Source organism: Ovis canadensis, chromosome 4 (genome assembly GCF_042477335.2).
Source record: "Ovis canadensis isolate MfBH-ARS-UI-01 breed Bighorn chromosome 4, ARS-UI_OviCan_v2, whole genome shotgun sequence".
Taxonomy (NCBI): domain Eukaryota; kingdom Metazoa; phylum Chordata; class Mammalia; order Artiodactyla; family Bovidae; genus Ovis; species Ovis canadensis.
Window position 1 is genome coordinate 48,151,241 of NC_091248.1, and position 15,976 is coordinate 48,167,216.

General features: G+C 38.7%; 1 protein-coding gene across 2 annotated transcripts in view; it reads left to right on the plus strand.

Annotated features, from left to right (window-relative positions):
* Positions 1-15,976, plus strand: part of ELAPOR2 (endosome-lysosome associated apoptosis and autophagy regulator family member 2) — a 215,435-nt gene that overhangs the window by 88,126 nt on the left and 111,333 nt on the right. For both annotated transcript variants that reach the window (XM_069587760.1, XM_070292381.1), the window contains exon 2: positions 14,350-14,470. In XM_069587760.1, the coding sequence (XP_069443861.1) occupies positions 14,350-14,470 (121 nt within the window). The remainder of the gene's footprint in view (positions 1-14,349; positions 14,471-15,976) is intronic.

Consider the following 15,976-nt stretch of genomic DNA (forward strand, 5'->3'; position numbering starts at 1 on the left):
TGCTTCAGACTAATTCAAGTAGGATAATGTAATGAAAATTATTTTGGAGCACTTATCAGTCAGTTCTCTTCAGTGGCTCAGTTGTGTCTGATTCTTTGCAACCCCAAGAATCACAGCATGCCAGGCCTCCCTGTTCATCACCAAATCCCAAAGTTCACCAAACTCATGTCCATTGAGTCGGTGATGTCATCGAACCATCTCATCCTCTGTCGTCCCCTTCTCCTCCTGTCCCCAATCCCTCCAAGCATCAGGGTCTTTTCCAATGAGTCAACTCTTCACATGAGGTGGCCAAAGTATTGGAGTTTCAGCTTCAGCATCAGTCCTTCCGATGAACACCCAGGACTGATCTCCTTTAGGATGGACTGATTGGATAGCCTTGCAGTCCAAGGGACTCTCAAGAGTCTTCTCCAACACCGCAGTTCAAAAGCATCAGTTCTTTGGCACTCAGCTTTCTTCACAGTCCAACTCTCACATCCATACATGACCACAGGAAAAACCATAGCCTTGAGTAGACGAACCTTTGTTGGCAAAGTAATGTCTCTGCTTTTGATATGCTATCTAGGTTGGTCATAATTTTCCTTCCAAGGAGTAAGCGTCTTTTAATTTCATGGCTGCAATCACTGTCTGCAGTGATTTTGGAGCCCCCCAAAATAAAGTCTGCCACTGGTTCCCCATCTATTTCCCATGAAGTGATGGGACCAGATGCCATGATCTTAGTTTTCTGAATGTTGAGCTTGAAGCCAACTTTTTCACTCTCCTCTTTCACTTTCATCAAGAGGCTCTTTAGTTCCTCTTCACCTTCTGCCATAAGGGTGGTGGTATCTGCATATCAGGAGCACTTACAGGATTTTGCAAATGTCATTAGTGTTTTTATGAATAACAATAATGATATTGTGGATAAAAGTTAGGTTCCAGCAAGTCTCATTTCTAGGGTAAGCAGATGTGAAAATCAGTTAAAATGCAGGGGTAAGAGTCTCGATGTGAGGCATACCATCCATCAAGGGCACCTTTCAGGAAGGAGGAGTGTGGCTACTAGTTTGGGAGAGGCGGTTCGGGTGGAAGGACAGTGGCGCTGGGCTTGTGTTTCAGTGGGAGAGTTTTGCGGTGGGTCTTGTCATTTAGTATGCAGGTGTGCACACAGTCCCTTGTTTTTGATAAGCTGCCTTTTCTTCCATCTGCTACACTTGATGACCCTGAATCTGTAACCTTTCTAGTTCAACTTTTCTGGAGCAAATAATTTTTTTCTCTTGTGATTGAAAGGGAATGGAAGAGTCTACACTTTTAAACAGATTTTCAGTCTTTTTGTTGTCAGCTTTGTTTGCTTTGAGATGTGTGGTGCCTTCAATTCTATGTCTTTCTGTGGCTCATGTCAGCTTTCCTCTTGTTATTGTCTGGATGTGCAGTCCTGAGCTGTTTTGCTTTGATAAGTCTGCTAGAGTTCACCTAGGTATCCTATCTTCCAAACAAATTATTGACACTTGCATTGTGCTTTTCACTTCTAGTCTCTTTATTTTTGTCATTTATATTATTTTTATTCCTTTTCTCTCTACTTTTTTGAGAATCTCCATTTTTTACAGGTTTTGGGGAATAGGGATAATCAGCAAGTTTAAATATAATTAGATGGTGAAATAATAATTGCATGTGTTTAAAGACCTTTAGTTCAAGGACATAACATTTTCCTCAGCATTTTCTATGAAGTTTTTTTTTTTAAACTAATATATCTAACATTGGTAATAGAGATTATCGGGCTGCAGTCTTAAGAACATTGACATTTTCCTTCATTTCTTTTTGGGTAGACTTGTTTTATTGTATTGTTGTTCAGTCACTCAGTCATTCCGACTCTTTTTGACCCCATGGACTGCAGCACACCAGGCTTCCTTGTCCATCACTGTCTCCTGGAGTTTGTTCATACTCACATCCATTGACTTGGTGATGCCATCCAACCGTCTCATCCTCTGTTGTCCCCTTCTTTAGCCTTCAATCTTTCCCAGCATCAGGATCTTTTCTAATGAGTCAGTTCTTCGCATCAGGTGGCCAGAGTACTGGAACTTCAGCTTCAGCATCAGTCTTTCCAATGAATATTCAGGGTTGATTTCCTTTAGGATTGACAAGTTTGATCTCCTTGCAGTCCAAGGGACTCTCAAGACTCTTCTTCAACACCACAGTTCAAAAGCACCAGCCTGGTGCTCAGCCTTCTTTATGGTCCAACTCTCACATCCATACATGACTACTGGAAAAACCATAGTTTTGACTGTACAGACCTTTGTCAGCCAAGTAATGTGTCTGCTGTCTAGGTTTGTCATAGCTTTTCTTCCAAGGAGTGAGCGTCTTTTAATTTCATGGCTGCAGTCATCATCCTTAGTGATCTTGGAGCCCAAGAAAATAAAATCTGTCACTTTTCCCAAACTTGTTTTAGAATGTTCTTTGCAACTTTTCCTGATGTTCCATGACAATGCAGGAGATGGCTGGTTCCTCTTTATCTGGAACAATGAAAATATGAGAAATGGGATGTAAGACTACAAGCATAACTTAGGACGCACCTGAGTTGCTTGTGGTCTTAGGTTTGGCACAGACAGAGGGGAGACAAGGACTAGCCCATTGTATATCTTTATCAGTTTGGACTGAGAGCCAGAGAAAGAAAATGGTCTGAGCTGGATCCTTCCAAGAAACAGTGGGCACTTCTTTTTAAAAAAATATTTTTTATTGGAGTATAGTTTATTTACAATGTTATGTTAGTTTCTGCTGTACAGCAAAGTGAATCAGCTATATATAATACATATATATATATATATCCATTCTTTTTTCAATCCTATTCTTGTATAGGTCATTATGAAGTAGTGAGTAGAGTTCCCTGTGCTTTATAGTAGGTCCTTAGTAGTTATCTGATTTATATATAGCAGTGTGTAATTATAAGCCTATCTCAATCTCCCAATTTATCCCTCCTTCTTTTCCCCCTTGGTGACCATAGGTTTGTTCTCTACATCTGTGACTCTCTTTGTGAATAGGTTCATCGTACCATTTTAAAAAAGATAACTTATCTAAGCAATATCATACTATATTTGTTTTTCTCTGTCTGACTTATTTCACTCTTTATGACAATCCCTAGGTCCATCCATGTTGCTACAAATGACATTATTTTGTCCTTTTTTATAGCTGAGTGATACTCCATTGTATGTATGTACCACACCATCTTTATCCATTTCTCCATCAGTTAACATTTAGGTTTGCTTCTGTGTCCTTAAAAAACTAAAAAAAAAGCTGTCATTTGCTCCAGCAATCCCATTGCTGGGCGTATATCTGAATAAAACCACAATTCAAAAAGATACCTGCACCCCAGTTTTCACTACAGCACTATTTACAACAGCTGAGACATGGAAGCAACCTAGATGTCCATTGACCTGGGCACTTCTATTCATACTAAAGTGTAAGTCCCGTGAGAGTAGGGACTTGGCTGCTTCATTTCTCGTGGTATCCACAGCATCTCCACAGTGTCATGGGGGAGATGTGCAGTGAATATTTATTGAATGACAAAATAAGTTGAGTACCTATAAGGCCTTGTTTACAAAGACAGATATTGAATTCAGGTTCAAAACATGAACATTTTCAAAATAGTTTCTAAAAGCCATCATGTCTGCAAATGTAGAGAAGAGGATGTATCATAAATAGATCAGATACATATTGCTTTACTTAGCCTTAGGTTCCCATGGTAACTAACTTCATGTTCCTTCTATAAAAAAATCTGGGTATGAATGTTTCTGCACAATGCTGTGTGCTCATGTACTTGATCATGTAGGCTAAGGAGGTTTTTTATTATGTCATGTGTGTCTGCACTGAGTATCCTCCTGTTTTTGACCTTCCCATGTAGTAGGATGTATGCCCTCACCCATGGGAACTGGAGTTGGAACGTTCGTGCTGAGCACTACAGTCTCATGGTTTCTCTTTTTCCTTCCTGTTGTCTCGCTCTCTCAAATAGGGTGTCACACACTTTGCTGAGACTTAAATTTGAGGGCCTTGCTCCAACAGGAGTTGCAGTCTCATCAAATATAAGACTATGCAGTTGTCAGCATTTCACATAAAAATACTCAAAGAGAAAGAGCCTCATTTGAAGAAAATGAATTAAGTTTGCTTTTTTTGGTCTCTTCCCTCTGTGTATGTTCTCTTAGGTATCAGCACTTTTTCTTCTTCTGTCTCTATTGCTTTTGACTCTATAAACTCGAATATGTCCTCATCTACTGGATCATTAAAATTAACTGTGGTCAACTCTAAATTGACTGCAGAGGGGAGGCAGGGAGCATCAGGGAACTGATTTGCTCATAGGAGAGTCACTGACATGAGTACATCTCATTGGTTCATTTTGTTGGTTCGTTTGTTCTTTCCTTAGTTCACTTACCCACCTGTCTTAGCCTAATGTATTTCACTGCATGTCTTTAGGCATATTATCTTCAGACTTGGCCTCACTGTTTATCACACCTTATTAGACTTGCTAGTTATGAAGGAACTGATAAGCATTAGAGCAGTTACAAACCCCACCTGTCTTCCAGGGCTTTCTTCTCAAAGCCTTTTCAGGTGGTTCAAGATCACAGAAATTTCTTCTGACTCTGAAGTCATGATATAATGAGGTCACATCATGCATATTACCCTATTTTTCTAGAAAATGATCCCTAAAATGCAAGCCATTTGATTGCTAAGAAATGGATAACTGATAAGGGCTTAAAGAAAAATTGGCTGTTTTGAGTTTATTGAAAGTGGTACCTGTTTTATTTTCTGGTAGAGTTGAGAGATTTTTATTGGTAATTTTTTTTTTTTTTTACCTTATACAGTTTTAACTTGTCCATTGTCTTGTAATGCCACTGTTCAACATGGAACCCTAGATCTTTCTGCTTTCTTATAAAATTATGTAGGGTGTGTGTGTCTGTCTGTCTGTCTTGGTGCTCCAACAAAAACATAAACTTATTGAGTACAGGGACTGTGTGCTATATTTATTTTAAATCTCCCCCATGGCATTTAGGCCATAGTACTTACTTAATAACTAAAGTGTCATGTAGTAAGTGATCAAGTGAAAATCAATCAGTCTTGTCCGAATCTTTGCGACCCCATGGATGCATGGAATTCGCCAGGCCAGAATACTGGAGTGGATAGCCTTTCCCTTCTCTAGGGGATCTTCCCAACCCAGGGGTCAAACCCAGGTAGGCTGCATTGCTGGCAGATTCTTTACCAGTTGAGCCAGAATGATATAAATTGATGTTCATGTATGAAAATGAAATATATTGATAGGTTTGTGTGCTCAGTCACTTCAGTCATGTCCGGCTCTTTGTGACCCTGTGGACCATAGCCCACTAGGCTCCTCTGTTTATGAGATTCTCCAGGCAAGATTAAGGGAGTGGGTTGTCATGCCCTCCTCCTGGGGATCTTCCCAACCCAGGAATTGAACCTGCATCTCCTGCTTTGCAGGTGGATCCTTTACCACTGAGCCACCTGGGAAGCCCTAACATAGGTATAAAGCATGATAAATGATATATGTTAATGTCAATATATAAATACTATATATTTATTGTCAATATGGGATTCCCTTGTGGCTCAGCTGGTAAAGAATCCACCTACAATGCAGGAGACCTGGGTTCGATCCCTGGGTTGGGAAGATCCCCTGGAGAAGGGAAAGGCTACCCACTCCAGTATTCTGGCCTGCAGAATTCCATGGACTGTATAGTCCACTGGGTTGCAAAGAGACACGACTGAGCGACTTTCACTATTGTCAATATAATGTCAAGAACATATATACACATATGCATATTATTTTCATATGTGAGATATATTCAAAACATTGTCTAGCCTATGTGTAGTTAAACTATAGCAACTGTAATCATAATTGAGAGATGATACCCCAGATTTTCTGTGAGAACTATAAGGCTTTTGTAATATAAATGACTTTTGCCTTAAGGGTGTCAGAGAAAGCCAGTGGTCAGTAGTTAAAACGGTAAAAACAGATTTTATTCAAGAACTATTGCAATGGGGTTTAAGAAACCTCAGGCTCAAATATAGCATAAGCAAGTGGGGATTTATATCCAAGGAGCAAGGTGAGGGTCAGTGGATGGAAAATTACTAAGAGGAAACATCAAGGATAAAGGGGGATTCTATCTAAACTGACTTGACAGGATTCTTGATAAAACTGGGTGATGCAGAGATGAACACAGAAGCCCAGAGGTCAAGGCTTCATTGGGAAGAGAGTTCAGAGGAGGCTGACTGATGATTGGTCAAGGAAACAGTCTTTTGTAGGGGCTACTTTAAGTAGCTAATATTTTTTTGGGTGTATCCTGACATTTTCTGTTTAGGTGTAAGAAAGCACAATTTGGGAGTTTGTGCCTATACTTGATTTGTGAGTGAATGTGTGTGTGTGTAATCATGATTTGTATTGAGGAGTAATCTTCTAAGCATTTGCTGATATCTACTGAAAAAACAAAATGCACAACATGAGAGTTATGAGTGAAGTTTTGTTTGGGGCAAAATAAAGGCTATACCCTGGGAGAGCGCCTCTCAGAGAGAGCTCTGAGGGGCTGCTCCTAAGGAGTAGGAGAAAAGGGCAGGATGTATGTGATTTTGATGAAGAGGGTACATGCAGTGAAGAACACATTTTGAGAAAAGGTGGCTGCTAGTAATGAATTTAGTGGTTTTCTAGATATTAGAAGATGCAGGAAATTAGACTCATAAAATCTTCTCCTAAAAATGTATATCTGCAGGTCTGTTCTTCCAGTTTTTTCCCAGAGCACAGAGTGCCTCATTTCTGATCTCCATCCTGAACTCCTTCCAGAGGTGTTGAAGGTCACTGTCTGCAGTAGCTGGTGACTTTGTTTTTGCAAATGGCGAGCCACAGTTTTTCATCCACTCTCATCAGGAGTAATTCCATGCTCTATTTCTTTTTGGGTTGTTTCCTTGGTTCCCATATATTTACAATGTTGGATTTTCAGAGTGTCCCATCATTTTGTTATTTGAGGCAGTGTTTTCATTCCCCAGTGTTTTGTGATTTGCAGACTTGTCTAAATAACTGCCATCCCCTGAGTGGGGTCACGACAAGCCCTTCCTCCAGTTTATAATTTAGAGTGTGAATTGTGAGCGGATGTTCTGCTGTTTAGAGTGTGCTCTGACTCACATCATTATGTTTGGTGATAAAGTGTCAGGAGCCCTGTAATGTTGCAAAAATTGACAGGAACTTTTCTTCTTGTCAGGAGAATTGTGAAACATGTTGAAATAGGCAGAAAAGATGACTGACCTGTTTAGAGCACCTTTCTGAATGATCAGTTTCTGTAGAAGTTTGCATTGTCCCCTGACTTTGAACTGTTTTGCAGTACTGTTAGATGTAGGAAATTGGTAAGAATACAAATGATTCCTGTCCATAGAAATGAAAATCCATTTTATTTTTTGGAATGTAATTGATCATTGCCCTTAGGATATTTCCCAGGTCTGCATCTCTTAGTTCATCTCACTTTCCTGGTTGACAGTTGATATGTGTTCTTTTGAGTTCTCCTTTGAACTGGTGACAATGGCTTATTTCTGGATTGACTTGTTAGCTAATGACTTAAATAAAATATTTGACATATTAATTTTGTATTTATACTAGAAAAATTTTCTTTTTAATTTCTCTTTGATACCCCCCCCCCAATTCCCATTTCCAAGGGATAAATTTAGCTCAATATCTGTTTAGGTCTGTGGCCAGAGTTATGAGGTATTATCTATAAATCTGAAAATGAATGTGCTGTAGCTCTGTTTATTCAGTACCTTGAATACCATTCAAAATATTTCGGGAGTGTATATTGTATCTTGAGTGATTTTACTGCATCACACTATTTCTTAGATCTCTGCTGTGGGTTTAAGGGTTGACTTCAGAAGTAGATTAAAAAAATTATTACTGGCCTAGATGAAATAGCCTATTAAATAATTTAAAAAATAAAACCCATCAGGTAGGGGCTGCAGTCTAAATTTCTGACCCCAAGTGCTGCCCTCCGCATGAAGTAGGTTTGCATTTCAGTGTTTTTAAATGATAAATAAACACATTATAGTTTCCTGCTGGAGTGCTAAGAATTTTGTAACTTAACAATAGCTGTGCCTCTTTAGATTTCAAGGGTATTCTAGAGAAGGCAGGTAGAATAAAGAATCATAGGAAGACTAATTGGCATATGACATCTACCACTGCATCCAGAAAACACAACATACCTTTTCTGTGTACTTACTGCTCATAACTGGCAACCTGAATAACACAGAGGCCAAGGTGACAGACTTTTCTTGAGCTTACCTGTTTTATTCAGAGGTCTTGCTTCATTTGAAATTCATGCCATACTTTTCAGCATCATTATTTTGCAAGGAGGATAACAAATTACATATGAGGGCCAGGATCCTTACAGTGGGATATGCAGATGAGAAAGAAATACTTCCTAATACAAATAACTGGGAACAAGGGGAACAGGAAAACCATTATGCAACTGCATGGCTGGTTTAGGCTATTCTGCAGTAGGAGATTATGGTAGGCTGAATATTACTCCTCCTACCAAAGAAAGGTGCCTATGTCCTAATCCCTGGAATCTGTGTATGTTACTTTATATGACAGGGGGAGAAAAAGGCTTAAAAAACTGTGAAGATGTGAGTAAGAATCTTGAGATGAAGATGGTTATCTGAATGGGTCTTAAATGCAGTCACAACGGGGAGGAAGATGAAGGCAGTATGTCCACAGAGGCAGAGACTGGTGTGATGGCAGCTGCAAGCCAATGAAGCTGCAGACACCAGAAACTGGAAGAAGCAAGGAATAGATTTTGCCTTAGGGCCTCCAGAGGGAATGTGGCCTGGGTGGCACTTCAGTGATGCTGGCTTTGGACTTCTGGCCTCCAAAATTGTAAGAGAACAAATTTCTGTTGTTTTAAGCTGATAAATTTTTGGTGATTTGTTACAGCTGTCAAAGGAAAACTAATACAGATTTTACAACCTGAAAGTGGGGAGTTGCTGTAACACATAACTAAAAATGAGCAGGTGGCTTTAGAATTGGGTAATGAACAGAAGCTGGAAGAATTTAAAGTACGTGATAGAAAAAACCTAGATTGCCTAGAACAGACTGTTGACAAAAATATGAATGTTAAAGATTCTTCCGTGATGATTCAGGAAGAAGTGAGAAACACAGTAGTAAAAGTGAATATTAAATTGTCCTTAGCAGAATGTTGGTAGAAATTTTAAATATGCTACTGGTTAAGGCTAAAAAGAACATGAGGAACACATCGTTGGAAATTGGAGGACAGGTGACTTTTGCTATATAGTGGCAGGAAGTTTAACAATTTCATCCTGTTGTGTGGAAGGTAAGTGATACTTGTAAGTGATGAACTTGAATATCAACAGGGGAGATTTCTGAGCAAAGTTTCGCAGCTTACAATAAAATGTTAGAGGAAAGAGAAATCGAAGGGAGAATTGTTAAAAAGAAATCCAGACTTGATTACTTGGAAAATTCTCAGCCTGTGCAAATTGCAAAAGATGCTAATTTCAGAGATTCACTGTTAGGAAAGTATGCTGTGGAGACAAGGCCCAGAGTGTGGCTGGAAAACTTTTGCTACTGTCAAAGAAATTAGGTGTGTGATTCATAGATCTCAACTGTCTTAGCAGAAACCAGGAACAGAGATGGGATTATCCAGGAAAGATTTTAGGAAGATCTTCTGTCTATGGCATGAGATATACAGGAGACCCACAAACTTTATGATCAAAGGGGAAATACTGCCAGCATCAAGAAAATGATGGAGATAGATGAAATGGAGGAGGGCTGTTGGATTCCCAAAACTTTACATGCAAGAAGAAGTCCAGTAAAACTATTCAACTGCAAATATGTTTTTATTAAAAGAAAATTTCAGAAGAATGACTCTGGTAGAGTCTTGGGCCCAGAGATTGGAGCCATGAACTATAGTGGATTATTCCCAGACCTTGAAACATTATGTAATTTGCCCTACTGAATTTTGAAATGTCTTGAGATGGTTGACATCATCCTTCCCTTTCTTCCACTTTATCTTGTTCTGAGTGGGAATGTCTATCACTGTTGTTAATGTCAAAAACCATTGTACTTTGGAAGCAGGTAACATAGGTCCGCAGATGGAGAGGAATCTTGCCCCCTTATAGATCATAACCAGAGTCTCCTTGATACTTGATTTAAATGATTAGATTTGGGATCTTTGAACTGATGAGATGTTAATGAGGTTTTGGCCTTTCAATTGACACTGTAATGGGTTGAGACTTTTTAGGGAATATTGGTATGTGGTGAGTATACTTTGCATGTGGGAATGATGTGAAATTTTGAAACCAGAGGGTGGGCCATGGTAGGCTGAATAATGCCTTCCTCTTCAAAAGATATTCATATCCTCTCCCCTGGAACCTATGAGTTGTTATCTTTTGTGGATAAAGAGGTTGAAGATATGAATAGGTTATGGATCTTGAGATGGGGGATTTTTTTTTTTTTAATGATCTCAATGGACCCTAAATGCAATCACAAGAGTCTTATCAGAATGAGATAAAAAGGAGATCAGACAGAAGAGAAGGCAGTGTGACCACAGAGGTAGAGACTGGAGTGATTCAGCTATAAACTAATGAATGGCAGCAGCCACCAGAAACTGGAAGAGGCATGGAGAGCATTCTCCCCACAACCTCCAGAGGGAGGTCAGCCTGGTTGACGTTTTTATTTTGGCCCAGTGATACCAAGTTTGGATTTTTTGCCTCTAGAACTGTGAAAGGATAAAGTTCTGTTGTCTCAAGTGGCTTACGTGTGTGGTAATTTTGGGCAGCATCTGCAGGAAACTAATACAGAAATAGAGGGAGAATCAAATGGTTTCTGCTTATCTGTGTCCTCTTGTATTCTGAGTGTGAGACATCCTTACGATTCTTATTAGACTTGTAACTATCAGGCTCTTATATTCAAAACTGTGACCACTTCTATTTTAAAACTAGCCTTCTATTTTAAGCACAATTGCATTATATAAACTGAAACCACTAGTAAATAAATGGAAGGCTTGAGTTTTGCTCTCAGCTATGTTGCTTACTAGATGGGTATGTATGAGTAAGTCCCCTCTGAGTTTTAGTTAAGTAATGGGAATAATGTTAACTGTCTTTCCTAATCCACATAATTACTATGAGTATTTAATGACATAAATACGTGTGAAAAATTCCAGATAAAGTGCATGTAAGATTCTATAATAAACTCTTAACTATGCTCCTTCAACCTATAGGAAAGTTTTCATGAGCTATTTTGTACACAAATCACTGAACACATGAAACACTCCCCCCACCTTAGATAAGATGCTAGAAGTGGAATTTTGGAGTCAAATTTTTTTAAACACATTAAAGCTCTTGGTACAGAATGACTATTTCTCCCCAGAAATCCTATACTACTTCATTCTCTCTTTGGAAGCACATATGAGTGCTCAGTTTACTGCACTGTTACATTAGAGAGTTTTAAAATAAATTTAAATGCCATGTCAACTTGATGAAAATCATTATTTGTATTTCTTTGGCAATGTTCAACTTATTTTGTATATATATTTTTTGTTAGTTGCTCAGTGGTGTCCAGATCTTTGTGACCCCATAGGCTGTAGCCCTCCAGGCTTCCCTGTCTGTGGAACTGTCCAAGCAAGAATACTGAAGTGGGTTGCCATTCCCTTCTCCAGGGGACCTTCCCAACCCAGGGATCAAACCCAGGTCTCCTGCATTGTATATACTTGGCTATTTGTATTGTTCTTAGTGAACTGCTTGTGTTCTTTGACCATATTTCCAATAGTTATTTGTCCTTTTCCTTACTGATTTTTAGAAACCCAGTATTTTATACTTTAAAGATTATGGTGAAATATATAAAAATCAAATTTAGTACCTTAATAATTGTAAGTGTACAGTTCAGAGGCATTGAGTACATTCATATTGTTGTACACCCATAACCATTCATTTGCAGAACTCAGAAACCTGGTATTCTTAAGTTAATTAACCTTTGCTGTATGTTTCTTCAGCAGTTCATTTTGTTGTTTACTTTTTGCTTTTGTTTAGGATGACTTCTGATGTATAGTGTTTAACATTTGTATGCTGCCAAATTTAGTGAACCTCATTGTGTTTTCCTCCCTCCCTCTCTCTCTTCTTTCCTCCCTTCTTTCCTCCCTTCCCATCTTTCCTTCTGGAAAGCCCTTCCTATTTGTAGGCTTTATTTTTTTAAAACATATGTAGATTTGCTCTTAATTGGAAGTAAAACATATTAGAAATCCAGATTCTTGTCAAATAACATAATCTCAAATTGTCTGTTACCAAGCTTTGTAAAAAAAAAATCCTATTTGAAGAAAATCCTATTTAGAGATGATTGCTTGAAGGATATAATGAATCTTATTTCTGGGAGAGAGTCTGCTGAATGCAGCATAAAGCCCTTGGCTCCCAGCTCAGTGATTATACCTTCTTTAACTCTCAGTCCTTTTCATTTTATCTTTAAGAGTGTGCAGATATTGAAGCAGGGGAAACAGAGCTGCAGGTAGTTTGTGCCTTACCTTATTACCACTGGTTAGTTCCTTCCTGCATGTCATTCTCTGTACCCACATTGCCTTTAAGAAGAAGAAGAATTCTACCACTAATAAGTGCTAACTCAGTGTAGCTTAACCTGGCTAACATTTTACTGCTGCAAAGCCATGCAAAATAGGAAATACTATTATTCTAATTTTACCAATGAAAAAAGTAGATGCTTTGAGAGGTAAAGTGGCTTGTCCAGTATAGCACATTGATGGTATGTGGAAGAATAGGATATCAATTCAAACTCAGACCTGATCCCAGAACCTGCCTCTTAACTGGTATTTTTTCTTACACACACACGCACACACACACACACACGCACACACGCACACACACACACACACACAAACTTCCCTACCTCCCGCACCTAGTTTTCTGATGATTATGTGACAATATTTCTGTTCACTTCTGTTATTAATGAACAGAGTAGATGAAACCACCTAGCAACTTCTAAAATATCGAGCTGAAAATATTTTGGGCTAGATTTGTAGCTTCTGTCATTCTTGAAATGCTGCAGTGAAATGAAATGCTACATTTTTTCCTCATTCCTATCAGCTCAAGGTCTCAGTGATGTGCTCTGAGCAGGGGTGGTCAACGTGAAGACAGAGTTCAGAGCAACCAAGGGCCAGAGACAAGTGGGTTGGTCTTACTTGGCGACTGTAGTAAATGGTCTATTTTACAATTAGTGATTGAAGATAGTCTGCTGTGGTGGGGATATATTGAGCCTGGAAGAGCTGCTTTAAAATTTGGTAGTCTTTTAATTAGTATTTGGATGATTAATTATTATGTCTTCAGCTAAATTTTAAATGAAGTGAAAAATTAGGTCTGTGGGAACAATTCTCTTATTTCTTTCTTTGAAAAACTTAGGACAGTGACAGCCTTCAATTTCTTAGGGTTATTTTGCTCATATATTCACATCTATCAATTATTCAGATCTTAAGAAGCCTGCAAAAATAGGGACATGTGCTGTTGCCTTTTGGGTGTGTGAGATTATAGGTCCCTGGCCACACCATTAAGTGTATGGCTGTCATGTTCCTCTTCAGAGCCTCAGCACCTTGTATTGTACATTTTTTTTGCAAACTTTAAACTTTTTATTTTTATTTTATTTTTTACACCCTGGTGGCTCAGATGGTAAAGAATCCACCTGTAGTATGGGAGATCTGGGTTCAGTCCCTGAGTTGGGAAGATCCCCTGGAGAAGAAAATGTCAACCCACTCCAATATTCTTGCCTGGAGAATTTCATGGACAGAGGAACCTGATGGGCTATAGTCCATGGGGTCACAAAGACTCAGATATGACTAAGCGACCTAAACACACATAGTCGATTAACAATGTTGTGGTAGTTTCAGGTGAACAGTGAAGGGACCCAACCATATATATACATGTATCTATTCTCCCACAAACCTCCTTCCCATCTAGGCTGGCACATAACATTGAGTAGAGTCCCATTTGCTATACAGTATGTCCTTGTTGGTTATCTGTTTTGATGTAGCAGTGTACACATGACCTTCCCAAACTCCCTAACTGTTCCTCCCTCCCACCCCTGCCCCTGGCAACTGTAAGTTTGTTTTCTAAGTCTGTGAGTCCTTTTCTGTTTTGCAAGTCAGTTCATTTGTGGCATGATATATATTTTTTTTAATCAAAAAACTGCATGATATGGATGGAGTCTCAGAAGAATGAGGATCAACCAGAGAGAACAGTTTGGAATGAGGCTTCCAGGCAGGTTTGAGAGTGACTGAGAAAGCACAGTTGTCCCATTAAAACTGGCTCTAACAAAGACTTGTCTGTGATTATTTGCAGAAAGATTACCACTTTGAATATACAGAATGTGATAGCAGTGGCTCCAGGTGGAGAGTTGCCATTCCGAATTCTGCAGTGGACTGCTCTGGCCTGCCTGACCCAGTGAGAGGCAAAGAATGCAGTATGTTTTGACTTTTTGACTTTTTTCCCAATTAAACCATAAGTCCTTTATATGAGCCTGAGAAGTTAACTGTGATGCCTATAAAAGACCTTGGAAAAAAAGAGCATTGTTGTCCAGCAGAACAGAAGCATCTTTTCTCAACACCTAGTGCCCTTAGGTCTGAAGTCTGAAAGGAGATGCAGGCTATATTAAGGGGCGTTATTTTTATTTATTTGTCTTGAAAAATCTGGTTTACTATCTTACTTGAAATTCTAAAGGGCAGAGTGGCAGAATTTCTATTTAATAGATTTTTTCTTTAAATTTTAAGGGACTTTTCAGAGTTTTGCTACACATAAATACCATTTGGTACACATAATATTGTTAAACACATTGTGTGAAAGGTGCCATCTTTGTCATTTGTAGGTTCAGTGACATTAAGAACAGTTACATTTTTGTGCTTTCCTCCCCAACACACATCTATAGAACTCTCTCACCTGGCAATGGATTTGTTTTTGTTTTAACCATAGAAATATTATAATTTGCCTTTTTAGTGTACAGAGAAATTAGAGAATTTGTCTATCATGTTCGACAGCTTGTCTTGTAGCAGTTAAGCAGGTTTGAAGTGTAACATGAATTAACAGAAATATGTCATTAAATTAATTTTCATTTATAGACTCTACTTTTAAAAACCCTTGAATTTGGTGAGTCATAAGATCCTGCAGTAAAGTTGTCTTGTAGTATTCTAGAGTTCAAAGCCAGAAGTAAGACAAAGATTATTTTGGTTTTTCTACAGTCTTCCAAATGGTATTCCTAAAAGCTGACTTCTTTTGTTCCCAAATGAAAAAGCAGATAAGCAAATTAATTAAACAGATAGCTAATTCCTTCCTCTTCATGGGAAAACTCTATCTCCATGGTTGGTTGGAGGAGTTTTAGCATAGGTGTGGATTTAGTAATAAAAGAGAGACGGGAAGATGGTATGTCTTAGGAAAATTAGAGAAGAAAGCCATTATTTCTTGGTGAATGATATTAAATGAATATAAAGAGAACCTGAGAAATTCAGGTTAGCTAGGGAAAGGCTTGTGTCCAGCAAGAATCTTGGGAGGATAGTGGGGCCAGTGAAGGAGATGATCCATGGCTGGAGTATATGTGACCACCTCTGCAGAGAGAGGACCAGCTCTCAGGGAGGATTCCAGTTAAAAGGGAAACATCCTGAGTATTGCCTATGGAATTAACTCATTGTAAAATTGCTTCTGTCACTTTTCTGAAAAATCTGTATATCTTTTATCTATATTTACATTTTCCTTATGGGCTAAGTCCTTGTTTCCCTTGTAAACAACCCGACTGAGGTGGAGTATGTCAGCGTTTTGAATGTATCAGATCTCTTCAAGAAAATTAGAGATACCAAGGGAACATTTCATGCAAAGATGAGCACAATAAAGGACAGAAACGGTATGGACCTAACAGAAACAAAAGATATTAAGAAGAGGTGGCAAGAATACACAGAAGAACTGTACAAAAAAGATCTTT